General features: G+C 42.1%; 1 protein-coding gene across 3 annotated transcripts in view; it reads left to right on the top strand.

The window, feature by feature from the left end:
- Pls1 (plastin 1) overlaps positions 1-20,832 on the top strand; it is a 101,020-nt gene that overhangs the window by 50,530 nt on the left and 29,658 nt on the right. For all 3 annotated transcript variants that reach the window (XM_006975176.4, XM_076576836.1, XM_076576835.1), the window contains exons 2-5: positions 4,085-4,189; positions 14,930-15,093; positions 16,412-16,541; positions 18,686-18,818. In XM_006975176.4, coding sequence (XP_006975238.1) covers positions 4,120-4,189; positions 14,930-15,093; positions 16,412-16,541; positions 18,686-18,818 — 497 coding nt within the window. In that variant the 5' untranslated portion in view covers positions 4,085-4,119. The remainder of the gene's footprint in view (positions 1-4,084; positions 4,190-14,929; positions 15,094-16,411; positions 16,542-18,685; positions 18,819-20,832) is intronic.

Genomic DNA, 20,832 nt, shown 5'->3' with positions numbered 1-20,832 from the left:
GGTTACTTGTTTCTGTGGGTTCCCTTGTGATGACCTTGACCACAACACACACACACAAACACACACACACACACACACACACACACACACACACACACACACACACACCTCGTACAATCCTTCCTCCCTCTCTTCAGTAGGATTCCCCGAGGATTCCCACCCAGTGCTTGGCTGTGGATCTCTGCATCTGTTTCCATCAGTCACTGGATAAAGGCTGTCTAGTGTTGCTAGAGTTTTCCTGCCTTGCCCACGGTCAGGACAAATCTCTGTCACCTGCCAGTCCCACAGCCGCTCAGACCCAACCAAGTAAACACAGAGACTTATATTGCTTACAAACTGTATGGCCGTGGCAGGCTTCTTGCTAACTATGCTTATAGCTTAAATTAGTCCATTTCCATAAATCTATACCTTGCCACGTGGCTGGTGGCTTCCCGGTGACTTCACATGCTGCTGGTCATGGCGGCGGCTGCAGCCAGTCCTTCTGCCTTCCTGTCCTTTTATTTCTCCTCTCTGTTAGTCCCACCTATCCTTCCTGCCTAGCCACAGCCGATCAGGTTTTATTTATTGATCAATCAGAACAACTTGACATACAGACCATCCCCCAGCACAGCCAAGTGCAGACCATCTCAGACACCTGCACTCAGGCCCATGGTCCTAATCATCCTCTATGCGGACCTGCTGGGTAACGCCACAAAGAACCCAAGAAGGGCTCCCACAGGATATACAGAACATCCCACAGCAGTCTAGCCTCTCTGGGGCGGTGGATTGTAGCATAGTTATCCTTTTCTTTACAGATATCCACTTATGAGTGGGTCCATACCATGTTTGTCTTTCTGGGTCTGGGTTTCCTCATTCAGGATGGGTTTTTTTCTAGTTCCATCCATTTGCCTTCAAATTTACTGATGCCATTGTTTTTAACAGCTGAGTAATACTCCATGTGTAAATGTACCACATTTTCTTCATCCAGTACTTTGGTTGAGGGGCATCTAGGTTGTTTCCAGGTTCTGGCTATTATGAATAACTCTGCTATGACCATAGTTAAGCAAGTGTCCTTGTAGAATGATTGAATATCCTTTGGGTATATGCCTAAGAGTGGTATAGCTAGGTCTTGAGGGAGATTGTTCCCAATTTTCTGAGAAACCACCATATTGATTTCCAAAGTGGCTGTAAAAGTTTGCACTCCCACCAACAGTGAAGGAGTGTTCCCCTTGCTCCACATCCTCTCCAACATAGGCTATCACTAGTGTTTTTGATCTTAGCGATTCTGACTAGTGTAAGATGGAATCTCAGAGTCATTTTGATTTGCATTTCCTTGAAGACTAAGGCTGTTGAATAGTTTTTAAGTGTCTCTCAGCCATTTGAGATTCTTCTGTAGAGAATTCTCTGTTTAGGTCCGTATCCCATTTTTTAGTTGGATTATTTTTATTTATTTATTTTTTTTTATGTCTTGTTTCTTTAGGTTTTTATATATTTTGGAAATCAGCCCCCTGTCAGAAGTGGGGTTGGTGAAGATCTTTTCCCATTCTGTAGGCTGCTGTTGTGTGTTATTCATAGTGTCCTTTGCCTTAGAGAAGCTTTTCTGTTTCATGAGGTCCCATTTATTAGTTGTCAATCTCAGTGTCCTTGCTACTGGTGTTCTATTCAGGAAGTGGTCTCCTGTTTCAATGCATTCCAGATTATTTCCCTCTTTCTCTTCTATCAGGTTCAGTGTAACTGGATTTATGTGGAGGTCTTTGATCCACTTGGACTTGAGTTTTGTGCAGGGTGATAGATAAGGATCTATTTCCATTCTTCTACGTGCTGACATCCAACATTGGAGTTTTAAAGAATAGTGTAATGTTAAATAGTGGGCAATATAATATTTAAAACCACATTTAACTGCATTAAATTAGGTCTAATCTCTAGTAAAATCTATCATTTTGAGAGCACATCAAAGATTATAAACAAGCTGTTGTGCACACCACTCCAGTTTTAGTACATGTGCTGCTGAAGCAGGTGCCATATTCGGGTCATAGCACTTTTTAAGTGTTTCATATGATTTGATATATTAAATTGGCAGTGATGAATTTCAGTGAATGAATTATTTTGATAATTGGTATGATTTTTTAAAAATCTGGGAATATAGAAGCTCATATAAATGAAATCATATGTAAGTATAAAAGAATATGAAATGGGGTTTCCCACTAAGCTTTGGTTTCTATTGCCTTATAAGGTGCAAATATTTGCTTATTTTTTGTTGTACATGTTTAACTGTCTTGTATAACTAGGTATACATGAGAGGAACATAATGCAATTTATATTTATCTTCTATGCTGACTATAAAAATCATTAAGTCATCTAAAAATAGGAGTTGTGCTGGGTGTGGTGGTGTGTGCCCATAATCTCAATAGTCAGGAGGAGGGGGCAGTATTATTTTGATTTTCCAGGCTAGCCTGGGCTACATAGTAAGACCTAGTCTCAAAAACAAACAAAACAAAAAAGTTGAACTGTTACGTATCAGAAGTCTTAAACATGTAAGTAACCTACAAGTTCAGATTTTTATTGTACAGAAGCAAACATGGATATGAACAAGGATGTTCTTTGAGGAAAACATGTAAATACCCTGCAACGAGAGATTCACCAAGTAAATTATGAGATAGTAATATGTGGTCATTAAATGTTCCCCAAAATATATTGTGCACCCTAATAAACTTATCTGGGGTCAGAGGACAGAACAGCCACTAGATAGACATAGAGGCCAGAAAATGGTGGCACTCACACCTTTAATCCTAGCCTTTTGGAGGCAGAGATCCATCCGGATCTCTGTGAGTTCAAAGCCACACTGGAAACAGCCAGGCGTGGTAACAAGAGCCTTTAATCCCAGGAAGTGATGGCAGGAAACAGAAAGGTATTTAAGGTGTGAGGACGAGGAACTAGAAAGCTGGTTAAGCTTTCAGGCTTTCGAGAAGCAGTTCAGCTGAGATTCATTCTGGATGAGGACTGAGAGGCTTCCAGTCTGAGGAAACAGGATCAGCTGAGGAATTGTCAAGGTGAGGTGGCTGTGGCTTGTTCTGCTTCTCTGATCTTCCAGCATTCACCCCAATACCTGGCTCCAGTTTTGTTTTCTATTAATAAGACCTTTTAAGATTCATGCTACAATAAACAACATGGAAGCATACTAATCATGCATTAATACTAAATACGACAGTATGCTCATATTTTACCACCCCCTTACACAGAGGTACCTGTGTTTACAAAGTGGATCTGAGAAAAGATAAAGAAGATTATTATTAGGTGCTATTTCTGGATAGTAAGATGAATATAATTTAAAATTTCCGTGTGTACTTTATACAATCAACACCATCTTTTTTTCCTTATTTTTATTTATTTATATGTGTTCCCTTACTTGTTTGTATGTGAACCGTATGTGTACAGTACTTGCAGAGGCTGGAAGAGAGTGTTAGATCCCTTGGAACAGTAGTTACACGCAGGTGTAAGCCACTCAGTATGGGTGCTGAGAATTGAACCCAGGGCCTCTGCAAATACTCTTAACCACCGAGCCGCTTCTTACTTTCTTATGGCTTAATTTTACACATTTTTTCCCCTTTTTAGTTTGCTTTCCCTATTCTGAGAAGGGCCCCACTAACCTGGACTGACCTCTCCCAGGGAAGGGGGAAGAATGTGGCTCTGGTTGGATTATTGGTGAACATTTCAACCATAAATTCATCTCTGCGTGGGCAGACTCTGACCCTTTTTGTGGTGGTTACACATGTCATTAAGTTTCACTTTCTTCATATTTGCAAATGTTATGCTTCCTTCAAACTGAAATAGTCAGATAAAATATAAATGAAAATTATACAGACTGTTGAGAAGGTTCATGCCTTGTAGAAGCACAGAGTGTGAAAAACAAGGCTTACCCCCCTTCTGTACCCCCCCCCCCAATGCTGAGTCTGTTGTTATTTCCTGGCCTGTTCTGAAGTGTCACCAGGAGACCCTGCTGTTTGTTCCTTGTCACGAGACCTTCTTGCAGAGACTGCTGCCTCCATCCATGCCTTACATGCGTTAGCCAAGAGCTAATATTCTCTTTGTAATACATTCTTTCTAGATAAAAAGACCTGAAGTAGCCTTTCCTGTCTGAAGATGGAAAACAGTACCACCACCATTTCTCGGGAGGAGCTGGAGGAGCTACAGGAAGCCTTTAACAAAATAGGTAAGCTCCAGGAAGCCTACCTAGCCTTGGTGTTCCCGTTCTGTTTGCTGCCGGACTTCAGGGATGGAGCCGCGCGCGCCTTGACTTCTGCTCCCACTCAGCTCTCCTTTTTTTTTAAATTGGGGTTTCACTGCATTCTTTCTGAAAGATAAGCTAACGAGGAGCTTGCATTTCTGGGTGAACTGGACTTTAGTTCTTGGTCACGACTGCGCAGAGGATCATCCAGGTTAATGAGTGACAGGGTAACCGAATACACTTCCCGTGGTATCCCTCATCATAGAGGAGAAAATGCAGAAACGCTTCCTTGTTTATAAACCGAATTCTGCCTTCGTCTCTGTCACTGACAACAGTGCTTTCTACCTTAATGCAGAACGCTTAAAAGTAGTTTTGTTTTTAAAGGCTGCATGTCTCATTTCCCCTCCCATTCATACTTTTTTAAAAGCTCCGTGTTGTTTTCAGAGACTGGCTGTCTCCTTTTTTCCTCTTTCGCTCTCTGAAGTCATTGTGTTTTGTCTTTGACATTATTAGCTTAGCAGCTTTGTACTTTTCTAGAAATCCTTTTTTCCTCGCTGTCTGTCGAACCTCAGTTTCCTACTTTCCCCTTTGAAAACTCCGGTAAACAAGGAGAATGTGAGAGAATGTGAGCACTCCTTTGCGTGCTTGCATGCTTTCTCTCTGTCTCCCTCTCTCTGTCTCTCTCTCCCTCTTTCTCTGTCTCTGTCTCTCTCTCCCTCTTTCTCTGTCTCTGTCTCTATCTCCCTCTCTCTCTGTCTCTCTGTCTCCCTCTCTTTCCCTCTCTCTGTTCTTTCTTTTTCTTTCTTTCTTTCTTTCTTTCTTTCTTTCTTTCTTTCTTTCTTTCTTTCTTTCTTTCTTTCTTTCTTTCTTTCTTTCTTTCTTTTCTTTGTTATTGTTTTGCTTAGTTTGTAAATGTATGTGAGTAAAGGTGAACCCTGTGAAAGCTGAGCTCAGTGTTTCCCCTGTCCTCAGCAGACTTCTTGGGTAAGGAAGCACTTTGTGGAAAACAAGTCAGGTGGTGGAGCAGGAAGGATATCTTGCTCGTGGGTGGTCTCACTCTTGGATCTCTCACCTGGTCTCACTCTTGGATCTCTCACCTGGTCTCACTCTTGGATCTCTCACCTGGTCTCACTCTTGGATCTCTCACCTGGTCTCACTCTTGGATCTCTCATCTGGTCTCACTCTTGGATCTCTCACCTGGTCTCACTCTTGGATCTCTCACCTGGTCTCACTCTTGGATCTCTCACCTGGTCTCACTCTTGGATCTCTCACCTGGTCTCACTCTTGGATCTCTCATCTGGTCTCACTCTTGCATCTCTCACCTTGTCTCACTCTTGGATCTCTCACCTGGTCTCACTCTTGCATCTCTCACCTGGTCTCACTCTTGCATCTCTCACCTGGTCTCACTCTTGGATCTCTCACCAGCCTCCCGAACGATGACTAAAATTCATGTAGGACGAACCTTAGAATACAATAATAATAATTGTTAAAAAATATAGCTTAGCTTGTCTCCAAAAAGGGATTCACGCATCATTGGTGTGTAATTAATCACTTCTAAAAAAAAAAAAAGTCTCTGTGCCTTGCCCTTCCGCCTGGAGATGGAAGTGGAAGCGTTCCCATTTGTCACTGTAACACTGCATGCATATGGCATGATTTGCAGAAAGCTATTAGCAATAAATGTTTTAGAATATTGTCTTCGGTGCTCGGCATTTTTTTTTTCAAGCCAGGAGTTGGGCAGTTATTGACTGTTCTTTCTTATTTTAGGCATCCAAAACCAGGTGATAAAAACGGCTCTGCCAGTTTGACATCGCAGTCACTTTACAGGCGCCTTTTGATGAAAGAGACCCTTCCCGGGCCTCAGTGAAATGAGTTAGTCATCTATTTTTCTTTGTCGAGCATGCCAACTTTAATCTTTCTGACTCATGGAAACATAATCCTGTAATATTTAATTAATGGTATTTTGAATAGACAGTCCGCTGATGGAATAATTTGGACAGCACTGTAGCTTGCTTTGTGAGGAACCACTAGTACCAGCAGAGTATGTCCTCACTGACTTGATGAGATGGACTGACTGCTGGGTTCAGCAAGCATGAGCCGCTCCTTCAGCGACAGAGAACACCTGTGCAGCCTTGCTGGACGGAGCATTTTGAGGTCCCTGGGCAAAGTGGGAAGTTAAAAATATCTGTCCTGTTTTCTTTTTCGAACTGGGTTAAAACACACAGACCGTTTTGACCACCGTGAGTGTACAGTTCAGTGGGATCAAGTACAGCCACATTACCCAGTACTACCATCTTTCCCGGAAGTGTCCGTCCCCATCCGTCCGTCCCCGTCCCCCATGTCCCCCCCTCCCCCAACTCAACTCCACATCTGTTGGACAGCTGCTCCCACGCCCCTCTCCTCCAGCCCTGGAGACTACCACTCTCCTTTCTGTCTGAATTTTCCTCTTCTAGGTACCTTGCACAAATAGAACCATACAGCATCTGTGGTTTTGTGACTGCCTTGTCACTTATCGTGAAACGATGCCTTTATGATGCGGCATGTGTCATACTGCCTTCCCTTTAAAGCCCGAATAATGTGCTATTGTGTGTGTGTGTCAACAACAGCATTTTGCTGGCCAGTGCTTTCACTGGTAGCCACCTGGGTTGCTGGTTATTTCATTGCTGTGAAGACAGGTGCACAGATACCTGCTCGTGTCCCCACCGTCAGTGCTGGGTGTACTCCCCATGTGGACTTAACAGGGCCATACTGCAGCTCCTCACTTAACTTTCTGGTGTACAGCTGTTTTCCACTGTCGACGTGACACAAGTGTTCTCACAGCTGTTCATCCTCACCAGGACTTGCCTGTTGCTGCTGTCTAACAGCCACCCTTAAAGGTTACGAGTAGTGTCCTGTTGTGGTTTTGTGTTCCCCAAAGAAGGACAGATGTTGAAACATTTATGTGGTGGCTTGTATGCTTTCCCTGGAGAAATGTATGTTCAAGCCCTTTGCCTATCTCAGGGTGTTTTGCCTGTGTTTCCCACTGATGATTTCAGTCTGGGGTCTCATGTTAAGGTCTTTGATCTGTCTTGAATTGATTTTTGCTCAGGGTGAGCGATAATGACCCTACATTTTTTTCTTTCTTTTTAACGTGGTGGTGTTATTTTCCCAGCAGGATCTTTCTACAATTTTTTTTTTGTCACCATTGTCAAAGACTGGGTGGCTATAGATGTATGAGTTTATTTCTGGGACCCAGATTTCATCTTATTGGTCTATTTGTCTGTTTTTGAGCCAGTGCCATGCTGTTTTGGTTGCTATGGCTCTGTAGTATAGTTTGGGGTGCTGTAAGGCCTCCAGTACTGTTCCTTCTGTTTGGGGTTGATTGGGCTATTAGGAGTCTTTGGTGTTTCCGTATGAATTTTAAGATTTTTTTTCTGGTTCTGTGAAGAATGTCATTGGAATTTTGATAGAGGTTGCAGTGAATATGTAGATTTTTTTTTTTTTTTTAGCAATTTAGTCATTTTATAACATTAATTCTGCCATCCATAAGCATGAGAGGTCTTTCCTCCATGTAGTGTCTCCAGACTTGTTCTTCATAGTTTCAGAGTTTTCATTATAGAGGTCTTTTGTCTCCTTGGTTAGGCTTATTCCTAAGGTTTTTGTTTTTGTTTTTTAAAGCTGTTATGAGATAACTGCTAGGTCCATTTGACCTATGGTGTGGTTTCACTCTGGTGTTTTATTGTTGATTTCGTTTAGAGGATGTACCTAAAGATGAGTGGGGGTGTTGAAGTCTTCTACTGTTATTGTATCAGGACCTAATTGACTTCTGCTATTAGTGTCTGTGTTATGAAACTGGGAACCCCAACATGCAGTCTCAGTCTCTCTCTCTTGTCTCTCTGTCTCTCTCCATATATATCACATATTTGTATAAAATCCCATTATCATCTGGATGAATAGTTCCCTTTATTAATTTGTAGTTGCATTCTTGATCTCTTCCGAGTAACTTGGTTTAAAATCTCCTTTACCAGACGTTGAAGTAGCTATACCAGCTTGTATTTGATTTCTTATGTGTTTGATAGGTTGACATCATTTTTCCTTTGCCTGTCTGTGGATGTTTTTTTTTGCCAGTGAGCTATGATTTTTTTTTTTGGAAATAGCAATGATTGGATCTTGTTTTTTTAAATATGTTTTAAAATTGATTCTTTGGGAATTACACACATGCACCCCAGTCCCACTCATTTCCCAGTCCTTCCATATCCACACTGTAACCTCTCCCACAAAAGAAAATTAAAAATTAAAATTAAAAAAAAAATCTTGTCAACCTCTTGAGGCAGTGACCTGCTTCTCTGTCCGTCTCAGCCATCTCTCACATGCCAGTCATATCTGTCACGTCTCCAGTTCCTCTGTATTTGTACCACTCCTCTCCTCTGCCTTTCCCACCTCGCCATCACACATTCATTTGTCGTAGGGGCATTGGGAGCTTCTGTGTGCCATGCAATATACCCTTTTGCCCAAACGCCTTTATTTGAAATTGTTCATCGCAATGCGTCGTTGGTCTGGTTCAAGGTCTCTGGCTTCTGGTACCCCATCAATGCGGGACCCTCACCGAGACTCCTCTGGATGGGTCCCTTCATGCATTCCAGGAGCTCATAAGTGGGGTAGATGTTGGGGTGGGCCTACTTAAGGTCCTAGATGTGGTGCGTGAGGGGCGGGGCCAGCTCTCGTGAGTGCTGTGACAGATGAGGGGTAGAACCAGCTCAATGCAGTGCTCCAACATCAACATGGCTTCAGGCAGCAGCCCAGACCGCAGACATCTGAATAACCTTTGGTGGAAACACAAGGACATCACCTTGGCCTCAGGTGGCAGCGCAGGCTGCTCACACCAGCCTGTTCTTCACTCGAGTCTCCAGGTCCACCTCTCTCCACAGAGTGTGAGCCTCTCTGCTTCTCTTTCTCTCCCATCTCCTCTCTCTTCCCCATCTCTCCATCACATATTTGGTCATTGTAGTGGCGACTACTGTGGAGCCAGGCGAGGCACTTAGGTGGATCTTATTTTTTTAACCTGATCAGCTAGACTGCATTTTTTGGGGTATGGAACTATTTCCATTTAAGGTTGTTATTTAAAGATGTTTGATAATTCCCATGAGTTTGCCAATGAATTCTCAGATTAACTGGATTCTTGACACACACACACACACACACACACACACACACACACACACACACACACACACACCCGTTAGTAGTAGGGTTTGCTGGCTTACTGTGTTGAACTAGGCAGATTCTCATTAGTTCATCTCTCTTTCTCATTAAATTACTCTTCCTGTGCTCTGTCCTGCTCTCTCTCTCCCTCTCTCCTCCCCCTCTCTCTTTTGCTCTCTCTCTCTCTTCAAGATAGGGCTTCTCTGTTCTGTTTCTCCATCCCTGACGGACGGGGAGCTCGCTCTGTAGACCAGTGTAGCAAGAATCTTAAAATCTTAAGAATCTTAAATACCACCACATTTCCCCCTTTTTTGTCTAAAATGTAAAAAAGCTTATAACTAATACAAGGAAAATAATATCCAATAAGTATATACAATATACACAGTCAAGATTACATTAACAATGTCTAGTCCGTTAACATTTGACAGATTCAGACAAAAAACTCCATTATATATATATATATATGTGTGTGTGTGTGTGTGTGTGTGTGTATACAGATATATATGTGTATATATATACATATACACACACACATATATATATATATATATAATGTCCAGTCCAGTAACATTTGATAAACTCAGACAAAAAAAAGTTTTCATTACTTATACTATTTAAAACAAGTAGTTCCTTTTTAAAAGTATTTTTCTTTTCATAATAGATTCAGTAATCTACCTTTTGTCATTTTTCTCTTTTCCCCTTTTTTCTTTTAGTGTAGATTCAATGATCTACTCATTTATCCTATTATTTCTTTATCTTTTTTCTCAGAGTAGATTCGATGATCTACCTCATATCTACATTCTCTTTTTTCTTTTTCTTTCTTTTTTTCAAACAAAAACTCTGAATCTAATCTCCTTGTTCATCTTTTTTTCCTGAGTATTAACAATTAACAACTTGTAACCAACTGTCATAAGCAATGACAATATCCAAAACTCATTAAACGACCAAAAACCTCCCATCCCACCTCTTGGGAATGTGGGCGTTGTTTTCTTAAAATTATTTCCTGCTTTCTGGGGGTGAAGACATCTTTAGGGAATCCTGAAAAGAAAATTTTTGGGTTAATTGTCAAGTCCTGTATCATTTGTCCAGTCTCTGTATAATGGGAAAGCTCAGGGCTTGTCACAAGTCCTTGTTCGAGTAGTCTGTCGGGCTGGATCATCTCAGCTAGCCACCTCAAAATTGTCCTGACCAGTTTGTAGTCCAACATTGATCTTTGGTGGTGTTAATTGGTTTCATGGCTTTACCATAGTCCATGTAGAACCATTGTTGTGGGGTCCTATCATCCTTTTGAATATTTCAAAGTTGCTGTTAGGCGTGGTCATGGTTCCCAGTAGAATTTCTCTTTCTCCTCTATGGTTTGGAGCAATCACAGTCTGATAAATGTCTGTCTCTTGGAACCATGAATGTTTTTTCCCTAGAAGAGAAAGATCTTCACAGCAATTTCTCCCCACCATTTGTCTTGCCAAACTTTTCCACACTGACCTTTGCCGATGCTTTCTTGTAACACGAGGGTCCTGACAATTGTTCTCTGAACCAGCAGCAGTAAACCTTTCATCCCAGGTAGCAGCATCACCACAGTCACCAACATGATGAGAAGCAGCCTGCAACTCGGAGCTGCAGTCACTGTCTCCATGGTCTCACTGCCACCGTTTGTGGCTGGCCAAAGCTTCTCCTTAGCAAGCCTCCTAGGCTGTCCCCAAACTCGGGATCCTCCTGCCTCTGCTTCCTTCAGCAAATCCAATCAGTGTGCTTCACCACAACTGGCTGAGGGTCTGAGCAGGGGTCCGCAAGGCCACAGGTAAGCAGCTTTTTCGTGAATTCATACCACAAATGTTGGGCACCAGATGTAGCAGAAATCTTAAAAGGTCTTTTTTTTTTTTGGTTTTTCGAGACAGAGTTTCTCTGTGTAGCTTTGCCCCTTTCCTGGAACTCACTTGGTAGCTCAGGCTGGCCTCGAACTCACACAAATATCCGCCTGGCTCTCTGCTGGGATTAAAGGCGTGCGCCGCCGCCGCCGCCGCCGCCGCCGCCGCCGCCGCCGCCGCCGCCGCCGCCGCCACCACCACCACCACCACCACCACCACCACCACCACCACCACCCAGCTCTTAAAAGGGCAAGGGCCAGCCGGGCTACCAAGTGAGCTCCAGGAAAGGCGCAAAGCTACACAGAGAAACCCTGTCTCGAAAAACCAAAAAAAAAAAAAAGTTAAAAAAGGTCTTATTAATAAAATCAAACCTGAGGCCGGTTATTGGGGTGAATGCTGGAAGATCAGAGAAGCAGAACAAGCCACAGCTTCCTCACCTCACCAATTCCTCAGCTGATCCTGTTTCCTCAGACTGGAAGCCTCTGAGTCCTCATCCAGAATGGCTCTCAGCTGAACTGTGCTGCTAGAAGCCTGAAAGCTTAACCAGCCAAATGCTGCTAGTTTCTGGTCTTCATGCCTTGTATACCTTTCTGCTTTCTGCCATCACTTCCTGGGATTAAAGACTCACTTCTTGGGATTAAAGGTGTGAGTCACCATGCCTGGCTGTTTCCAATGTGGCCTTGAACTCACAGAGATCCAGACAAATTTCTGCCTCTGGAATGCTAAGATTAAAGGCTTGTGCTACCACTGCCTATCCTCTATGTTTAATATTGTGGTTGTTCTCTTTTCTGACCCCAGATAAGTTTATTAGCATGCACAATATCTTGGGGAACACAATACCACCACAGACCAGCCTGGCCTTGAACTCAGATCTGCCTCCCAAGTGCTGGGATCAAAGGTGTGTGCCATCAGTGCCCAGCTCCTCCTTCTCTTTGCTTAGTATTCCTTTAGGTAATTTTTGCCCTTCTGGCTTGATGGTCAGTGAACTGTCTTAATTTGTGCTTGTCTTGAATAGTTCCTATTTCTTTATCAATTTTAAACGATAGCTGTGCTGGACATAGCGCTTTTGGTTGGCAGTTATTTAAGGGCTTAAAATAAGACATTTTATGCTTTCTGGCTTTTAGGGGTACAAGTAAGAGATCTGATATTATGTTTTCTTTTATAGATGAATTGGTGTTTTTCCCTTACAGCTTTTAATATTCTATTTTTAACATCTTAACTAAAATATATTAAGGAGACATTCTCCTATCATCATGCTTATCTGGGGGTTCTCAGTGTTGCTTGTGTTTAGATGTCCTTTTCTTTTTATAGACTTTGGAAATTGCCTGTTACAATTCTATTACATAGATTCTCTGTATCTTTAATTTTTATCTAAGTTTCTTCTACTCTGTCGATTGTTAGTTTAAATGTTTTGATCACTATCTTAGAGTTCTTAGACATTATGGTCTTTCTCTCTCCTTCCTCCTATTTGTTAATGTTTGACTATAGTACTGTATTGCCATTGTTAGCCATCCCTGATTTTCTCTCTTCTGCTTGGTTGAGTCTGTTGACAATGGGTGCTTTCCACTGTATTTTTGATTCATAAAGTTTTAATTTCCACAGCTTCTGTTCATTTAGTGTCCCCCCAACCCTTAATATTTTTGCTGACTTTCTTTTCCTTGTTTCTGACTTTTTTTATGTACTTGGGTGATTTACTCATAGTTTTTTGACTTGGTCATCAGTGTTGCTGTGTTCTGGACTGATTTCCCTCCTTCCTGCACCGGCTTGTTTGAAATCCTATTTGAGGTTGTTGACTTTTTTTTTATTATGTATACAGTGTTCTGCCTCCATGTATGCCTGCAGGCCAGAAGAGGGCACAAGATCTCATTACAGATCGTTTTGAGCCACCATGTGGTTGCTGGGAACTGAACTCAGGACCTCTGGAAGAACAGCTAGTGCTCCTAACCTCTGAGCCATCTCTCCAGCCCCACTGACCATTTTTATTAGTGAACTTAGGAGGTCTTCATCCGACATTACCTCCATTTCAGTACCTTTGAATTCCGTAGTTGGGGAGTTAGGATCTTTTGGAGACACCATCTTGTCTTGCTTTTTTTGTTTCTTTGTTGCTCTGACACAGCTGATGGTTTGGACAGCTGCTCTCTTTTTATTTGGGGATGTTTTTTGCTGAGCATCCTACTCCTGAGGGCTCGTTCTCCAGTGCCAGTCAGAGAAACTAATGTAGAGCATTGGGTGAAGTTAAAACAGTTGTTTAAATGTGGAATAATATTGTTACAAAGGGGAAGAGAAAAGTGCAAGATGTAAAAGTAAAATGAAAAGGGGGACATTAACGAAGGTGTGTGTGCTGGTGTTCAGCTCACATTCTCCTTTTGTTCAGCTGGGACCTCAGCTTCTGGGCTGATGCCAGCCACAGGTGGGCTGAGTCTTCCCTTCTCAGTTAAACTTTGCCGAAACACCTCCTAGACACACTCAGAGGTGTGTTTCCTGGCTCTGCATCTTCTCAAGTTGATGTAAAGATGAAGCTTCACGTATGTGGTTATCTGGGGTAATGGTTAGCACTTTGGCCTCTGATAATTAGCATCACAGATTCTGCACGAGGTGACTCCGTGCCATGTTCAGAACAACCAACTTGGCACCTTGATGTGTTGCCAACTCTGTAGACTTATTTTATGCTATCTCTGTTCTGAGTCCAGAGGTGTTCCCAGTCCCCAGGGAACCCTATAACCTGCCCAAGGCCATCTTAGTGATAACAAGAAAGGATTTACAAATTCATTTCCAAAAGTCCAAATATAGGGGTGAAATTTCTTGACCACCTAATCTCAAGATGTCATCTAACGTGATTGAACATACATAATAGTTTGATAAATCTATAGCAAGCAATGAATTATCAATAATAAAACTGTCACCAAAAGCAAAACATAGAGAAAAGCGATTTTATACAGTTTTTAGGAGTTGAGTTCTATTGATTACATATGTTTTATATGTTGCAGATAGATATTTTATAAGAAATGTGGGGTCAACAGATTCATTTCATAATTTTATCAGCACAAAGTCTGATTGGTTATTCCATCTTGACTTTTGCTGATATTTTTCTTTTAAGATATATATCCGATACTTCCCCGGGCTTATTTCTCTGAAATTTAGTCAGTTGTCAAAACTGAGTTTTCAGTCAGAGCTCTGTCCATACTGTACACTTAAAATACATACATGATCTCTAAATCTATGAGATGAACTCTATTTAAACATGAGTTGATTAAGTGTATTGTACAGTGTGATGGTTTTAATGAGATGTCCCCCATCGTCTCAGGCATTTGAATACTTGGTACCCAGTTGGTAGCACTGTTTGAGAAGGTTTAGGCGGTGCGGGCTTGCTAGACGACATATGTTGCTGGGGTAGTCTTTGTGAAGTTAACGACTCAGGCCATTTTTAGTTCACTCTCTTGGTCATGCTTGTTCCTGCTCCTGCCATGATGGACTCTTAATCCTTTGGAACCGTAAGTCCAAATAAACGTCTTCTTCTCTAAGTGGTCTTGGTCACGGTGTCTGTCATAGCAATAGAGAAGTAACTAATTCACACACACCCTGTTTTGTTCAGGTATAGGAAGAAAGGCTCCTGCCACTCATGAAACAAACTTTTAGCGCTCTGGATTTCCTGCATTTGACAGTTGACCGTATATTTTTACAGACATTGACAACAGTGGCTATGTCAGTGACTATGAACTTCAGGACCTGTTTAAGGAGGCAAGTCTTCCTCTTCCTGGGTACAAGGTGCGCGAGATTGTGGAGAAAATTTTAGTGGTTGCTGACAACAACAAAGATGGCAAGATCAGTTTTGAAGAATTTGTGTCTGTAAGTAATTCAGTACTCTTCTAAGTTATTGGTCATTTGCTGCAAGTAGACTTTCAATAGTGTTAGCTTTGGTCTGACCTGGCTGCAGAGGCCAGACAAAACACTGCTTTTAAAATGATGCTAATAACAAATGTTATTGTGAAAATAATTTCCACAGATCATAGAGCAAAGGAGACTATTGAATGGAAATCTGATTCAGATAATAGTTGTTCATGCCCTAGAATTACTGTATTTAAGTTGAATATTATTAACCATTAGCATAATTGAATAAGTATTTGTAAAATATAAGTCTTCTCATTTTATATTCTTTATCTATTAATGAAATATTTGAGCTCTGGGCCTTGTGAATAATGGGATGAGCAGAAAGAGACATGGTCCTTGCTTTGGTGGTATGCTCAGGTGGGGAAGGCAGGTCACACAAATGGATGGAAACGCCAGCTATGGTGACGGCTGTGTAGACCAGCACAGACTCTGGGAGCACTTAGGATGGATGGAGCTGAGCCTGAGGGGGAGAGTGGAGGGCCCAGGGACTCAGGGAAGCTTCCTGCAATCTGTGAAGAGGAGCTGACATCTGAAGGAAGAAGTTAAATAGGAAAGGGGGCGGGAAATACGGTGGGAAGCAGGTGGTGGCAGTGTGCCCTGAGACCCTGTGGTCTCGGAGGTGCTGGATCTCTCAAGCAATCTAAAAGATGATGAGTACGGCCAGAGCTGAAGAAGTGAGGTAAAAGTACAGCTGGAGAAGTGAGCAGGAATCTGGTCTTGTAGAGGGCCATGTCAGATCTTTGTTTTCATCCTAATCACAACAGGAAGTCTCTGAAGTGGGAAGAATGAAGTAATCTGATTAGATTTGCATTAAAAAATCATGGCTGGTATTGCATGGAGAAAAGTTAATTTAGCCTTGCTGGTCTCTAGAGCCCAGTGAATAACTGGGAGAACTTGTTTTTGTAGGCCTCTAGTATTTCCTACAAAGCTGACTTATTTATGTGAACATGGATTGATGTTCAGGCAGGAGTCTGCCTTCACTAAAGTATTTTAAAGTCATCATCATTCCGTGGTTTGTAGTATAAAAGACCTTGGCTAGTCAATAATATTTTCAGCATGTTCAGTTTCAGCTCAGTTGTAACATGTTCCAGTTGTTGGGTTACAAACATTAGTCCAGTTTATATAATTGGTAAAATGGCAGAATTATCTGTTTAGACAAGTGTTAAGTATGAGGACACCCAATTCATATTATGTTGGTATCATTTCAAATAAATGCAAGCATTGAATATCCTTCATGTCACTAGAATGTCTCAATTTTACTTGTTTTCCATTCCAGCTAATGCAAGAGTTAAAAAGCAAAGATATCAGCAAAACATTCCGAAAAATAATTAACAAGAGAGAAGGGATTACTGCTATTGGGGGAACTTCATCCATTTCCAGCGAGGGTACACAGCATTCCTACTCAGGTAATCTACCTCTCTGAATTTTAGTCCTTAATTCATTTACTAAGTGTCATATGTCATCCAGGCTAAGCTGCCACTGTGAATCATACCATCATTTTATATACACTGGAGGGAGAAAAAAAGCAATAATTATTAATTATACTGTGACATCAGATTTAAATATATCCCAAGTTTAGCATTGCCAACATGAAAAATAGCAGAATTACTGAAAGCTGTATGTTCCTACTATATGTCAAGTCAAAGGCACTGAAAATGAAGCAGATGCTGTTTGTATTTCAGCTCTGGATGGGTCTAGTTATGATGTCTGGAGTATTTGTCAAGGATTTTAGGGAGTGATCTCTGAGGATCAAATCTAGGGCCTCATGCATGCTTGGGAAGTACCATGCCACTTAGCTGTCCCAAGCTTTCGTCACCACTTTTGAGCGGGTTTCCCATCATGTTGACAGGCTTGACTTGTACAGCTGATCTAGGAATGATGGAGAGGCTTATGGTAAGGATTTGTTCCTTTCTGTTTTCCAAGAGTAGAGATACTTGGATTCTGTTTTCATCAAGCCACCAAGTGGGTAGAGAGTATTTTGCCTGATGTGTCCAATCTGATAGGATCACTGCATCCATTTGCTCAGTTTGAAACCCAAAGCAACATTAATGCTTTTTTTTTTTTTTTTTGGTTTTTCGAGACAGGGTTTCTCTGCGTAGCTTTGCGCCTTTCCTGGAGCTCACTTGGTAGCCCAGGCTGGCCTCGAACTCACGGAGATCCGCCTGGCTCTGCCTCCCGAGTGCTGGGATTAAAGGCGTGCGCCACCACCGCCCGGCTTACATTAATGCTTTTATAAGCCTTCCCCATGTTAGATAAGAGCTTTGCTCCAGAAACACATCAACTGTTTGTGTGTGTGTGTGCGCGCGCGCGCGCGCTTGCGCTTGCGCTTATATTCATATATAGCATATATTTATATTCAGTACTGGGTTTCACTGTGATTTTTTTTTTTAATGCCAAATGCCATTTATTGAAGGAGGGAAGAGGTCTTAAATACAGGCTTACAGCACAATGGGAGAACCCTGGAGGGCAGACGTTCGCTACCAATGTTTTACAATCTTGCATCTAAGCTGTTAACGCCCAATATGCAGGATACACAGACGAGGTTGGAACCCAGCAGGGAATTAGCATAGGGAGGATATCAAGGTCAAGGTCAGCAAGCAAGGCAACAGTTACTCAAAACGGGGGTCAGGGCCCTACAGCTTCCCCTTTTACTAAAAAATGAGCTTCTTACTTAGGTTACGTGGGATGTCAGCAGGTCACCTTACCCTGCCCAGACCACACAGGCGCTCTGTCTTAGGTTGGTGAGCGTTCACAGGCATTACCCGTCTCTGAAAACTCATTATCATACAGGCTCAATCGTGTGTGAGCCGCTGCTCCGCCTGCCTGTCACTGTGATCTTTTTATACACATGTATAATGTATTTGGACCATATTGTTCCTCTGCCACTCTCACTGGCCACCTTCTTCCCAGTTCTAATTCAATACTTTTATAAGCCTCAGATTACAGCAGTCTTAATCTTTTTAGGTGATAGAGTTTATTTCCATGGGTTTTTTCCTTAACCTTTTTCTCTGATTTAAACAATCTATATGTAAGTGTGCATATTTGACCTCATGTGGTGTGTTTCTAATTCATGTGATTTTAGAAGCGGTTCATAGTTGGAAAGATTTTAATGTCACATTTTTAAAAATTTATTTATTTTTAGTTTATGTGCATTGGTGTTTTGCCTGCATGTATGCTTGTGTAAGGATGCCAGATCCCCTGGAACTGGAGTTACAGACAGTTGTGAGTTGCCATGTGGGTGCTGGGGATTGAACCCAGGTCCTCTGGAAGAACAGCCAGTGCTCTTAACCACCAAGCCATCTCTCCAGTCCCCCAAACCACATGCATAGTATACTAACTTAAGATGCATACCTTCCTTCTTCCCTTCTAATATGTTGGGTGAAAAAGTGCAATGAATCCCCCTTTCTCCATATATTAAATCCCTGAGGGTATCTCAGTAGTATTTTAATAGTGTCATTTATTATCTTTTAATAGAAATTAACAAGTACGTTCTTGTAGTGTGATAAATGCTGTGAAATGAAGTTTGCCTACTGAGATTTTCTGTTTTCAGAGGAAGAAAAAGTAGCTTTTGTTAACTGGATAAACAAAGCTCTAGAGAATGACCCAGACTGTAGCCACCTTCTGCCCATGAACCCCAACGATGGCAGCCTTTTCAAATCGCTTGCAGATGGCATCCTTCTTTGGTGAGTTGAACTTCTACTCATAGGAGCCGTGTGCTCTCACTGCCCCCGTGATGAGCACTCCCTGAACACCGCAATCTGGAAGATCTGTTTTCTTTGGAGTTAATAATGATTGTCTAGAAATTTAAGTATTGTGTACTTTTCAGAATTTCCCCCGTAATATAATACTTTATTTTATGGTGCCTTTTGTATCTGTTACCATGATACAGCCAGGAAGCTTCTGAACCCTTTAATGCATTGCAAAATGGTGATGTGGTTTCTTTTCACTTCTCCATAAAAGAGTGCTGACAGAGACAGGAGCCTGAGAAGACGGAGGAAGATACTCCTTCATTAAACCTAAATGAAACAGTATTTTATTGCAGCCTTGGCTCTTTTCAGTCTGTTTTGCTTACTACACTGTAAACTTTCTAAGAGTGCATGTCATGTATTCCACATGTATATAGTCACAGCACACCTCTTTTTGAAAACATTTTAAATTCGATTTCTTCGTGTGTGTGTGTGTGTGTGTGTGTGTGTGTGTGTGTGTTGCTTGCATGTGTGTGCGCCCATGCTTGGTGCTTGCGGAGGACAGAAGAGGGAATCAGATCCAGGAAACTGCAGTTACGGATGCTTGTGAACCACCTTGTGGGTGCTGGGAATTGAACTCTGGTTCTCTGCAAGACCAGGAAGTGCTCTTACCTGCTGAGCCATCTTTTCATCACCAAGTCCCAGCATACATCTTCTTACAATGCAGGTGTCTTTAAAGTTTTTTTAATTAAAAAATATATAGTACACTTCCAAAGTAGAAAACACATATCACAAATACACACAAATACACATACCCCTGTTGTTAACTCAGTACCATGGCTCATTGTGTTGTTGTTATTGTTTGTGTGTATGTTTACTTAAAAAGGAAACACAATCCCCAAACCTACCCATAAGTATAGGAAATCGGTATCTATAAAATATACCTATTCCAGGCCAGCCTGGTCTATAGAGCTAGTTCCAGGACAGGCTCCAAAGCTACATAGAGAAACCCTGTCTTGAAAAGCAACAACAACAAAATAAATAAATATACCTCAGGCTCTATTTATAATTTTTTGTCTCTTCCTTCAACTTGTAGAAAATGTCTATGAATCAAATCTGTACTTCCTATTTTAGTTTCCAAAGATAAAATGTATTCTGAAACATAGAGACAAAAATCCATATTCTTTCTTTTTAAAATGTCTAAATTATTGAAGTCTTCAGTTGAGGCTTTTGTTCCTTCACTTCTGAGACAACAGTATCTTGATTTCTCTGAAAGTTGGCTGTTTCAGAATTTGTTTAAATTTCAGGTTGTCAATATTAATGACCACCTGGTGAAGACACATATCAGAAAGCGCAGGTGGCTGCTGTGGAGAGAGGGCAGGTGTGCTTCAGGACAGGTGCAGAAAGTGCAGGTGGCTGCTGTGGAGAGAGGGCAGGTGTGCTTCAGGACAGGTGCAGAAAGCGCAGGTGGCTGCTGTGGAGAGAGGGCAGGTGTGCTTCAGGACAGGTGCAGAAAGCGCAGGTGGCTGCTGTGGAGAGGGCAGGTGTGCTTCAGGACAGGTGCAGAAAGCACAGGTGGCTGCTGTGAGAGCGCAGGTGTGCTTCAGGACAGGTGCAGAAAGCGCAGGTGGCTGCTGTAGAGAGAGGGCAGGTGTGCTTCAGGACAGGTGCAGAAAGCACAGGTGGTTACTGTGGAGAGGGCAGATGTGCTTCAGGACAGGTGCAGAAAGCACAGGTGGTTACTGTGGAGAGGGCAGGTGTGCTTCAGGACAGGTGCAGAAAGCGCAGGTGGCTGCTGTGGAGAGAGCAGGTGTGCTTCAGGACAGATGCAGAAAGCACAGGTGGCTGCTGTGGAGACAGCAGGTGCCTCAGGTCAGGGACAATGTTGTAGGTTTTTAATCGAAGCTCCTGACATGAACTGTAGCTGAACAAAATAGAAAGGCTTACTATTCCCTTTCAAAAGTAACTAATTCGACTGTTTGCCCAATGAATTAAACATTTCTAGGAATTT

This window comes from Peromyscus maniculatus, chromosome 7, assembly GCF_049852395.1.
Source record: "Peromyscus maniculatus bairdii isolate BWxNUB_F1_BW_parent chromosome 7, HU_Pman_BW_mat_3.1, whole genome shotgun sequence".
Lineage (NCBI taxonomy): Eukaryota > Metazoa > Chordata > Mammalia > Rodentia > Cricetidae > Peromyscus > Peromyscus maniculatus.
The sequence above is the reverse complement of the archived record's forward strand: the minus strand, read 5'-3'. Positions and strand labels throughout refer to the sequence as shown.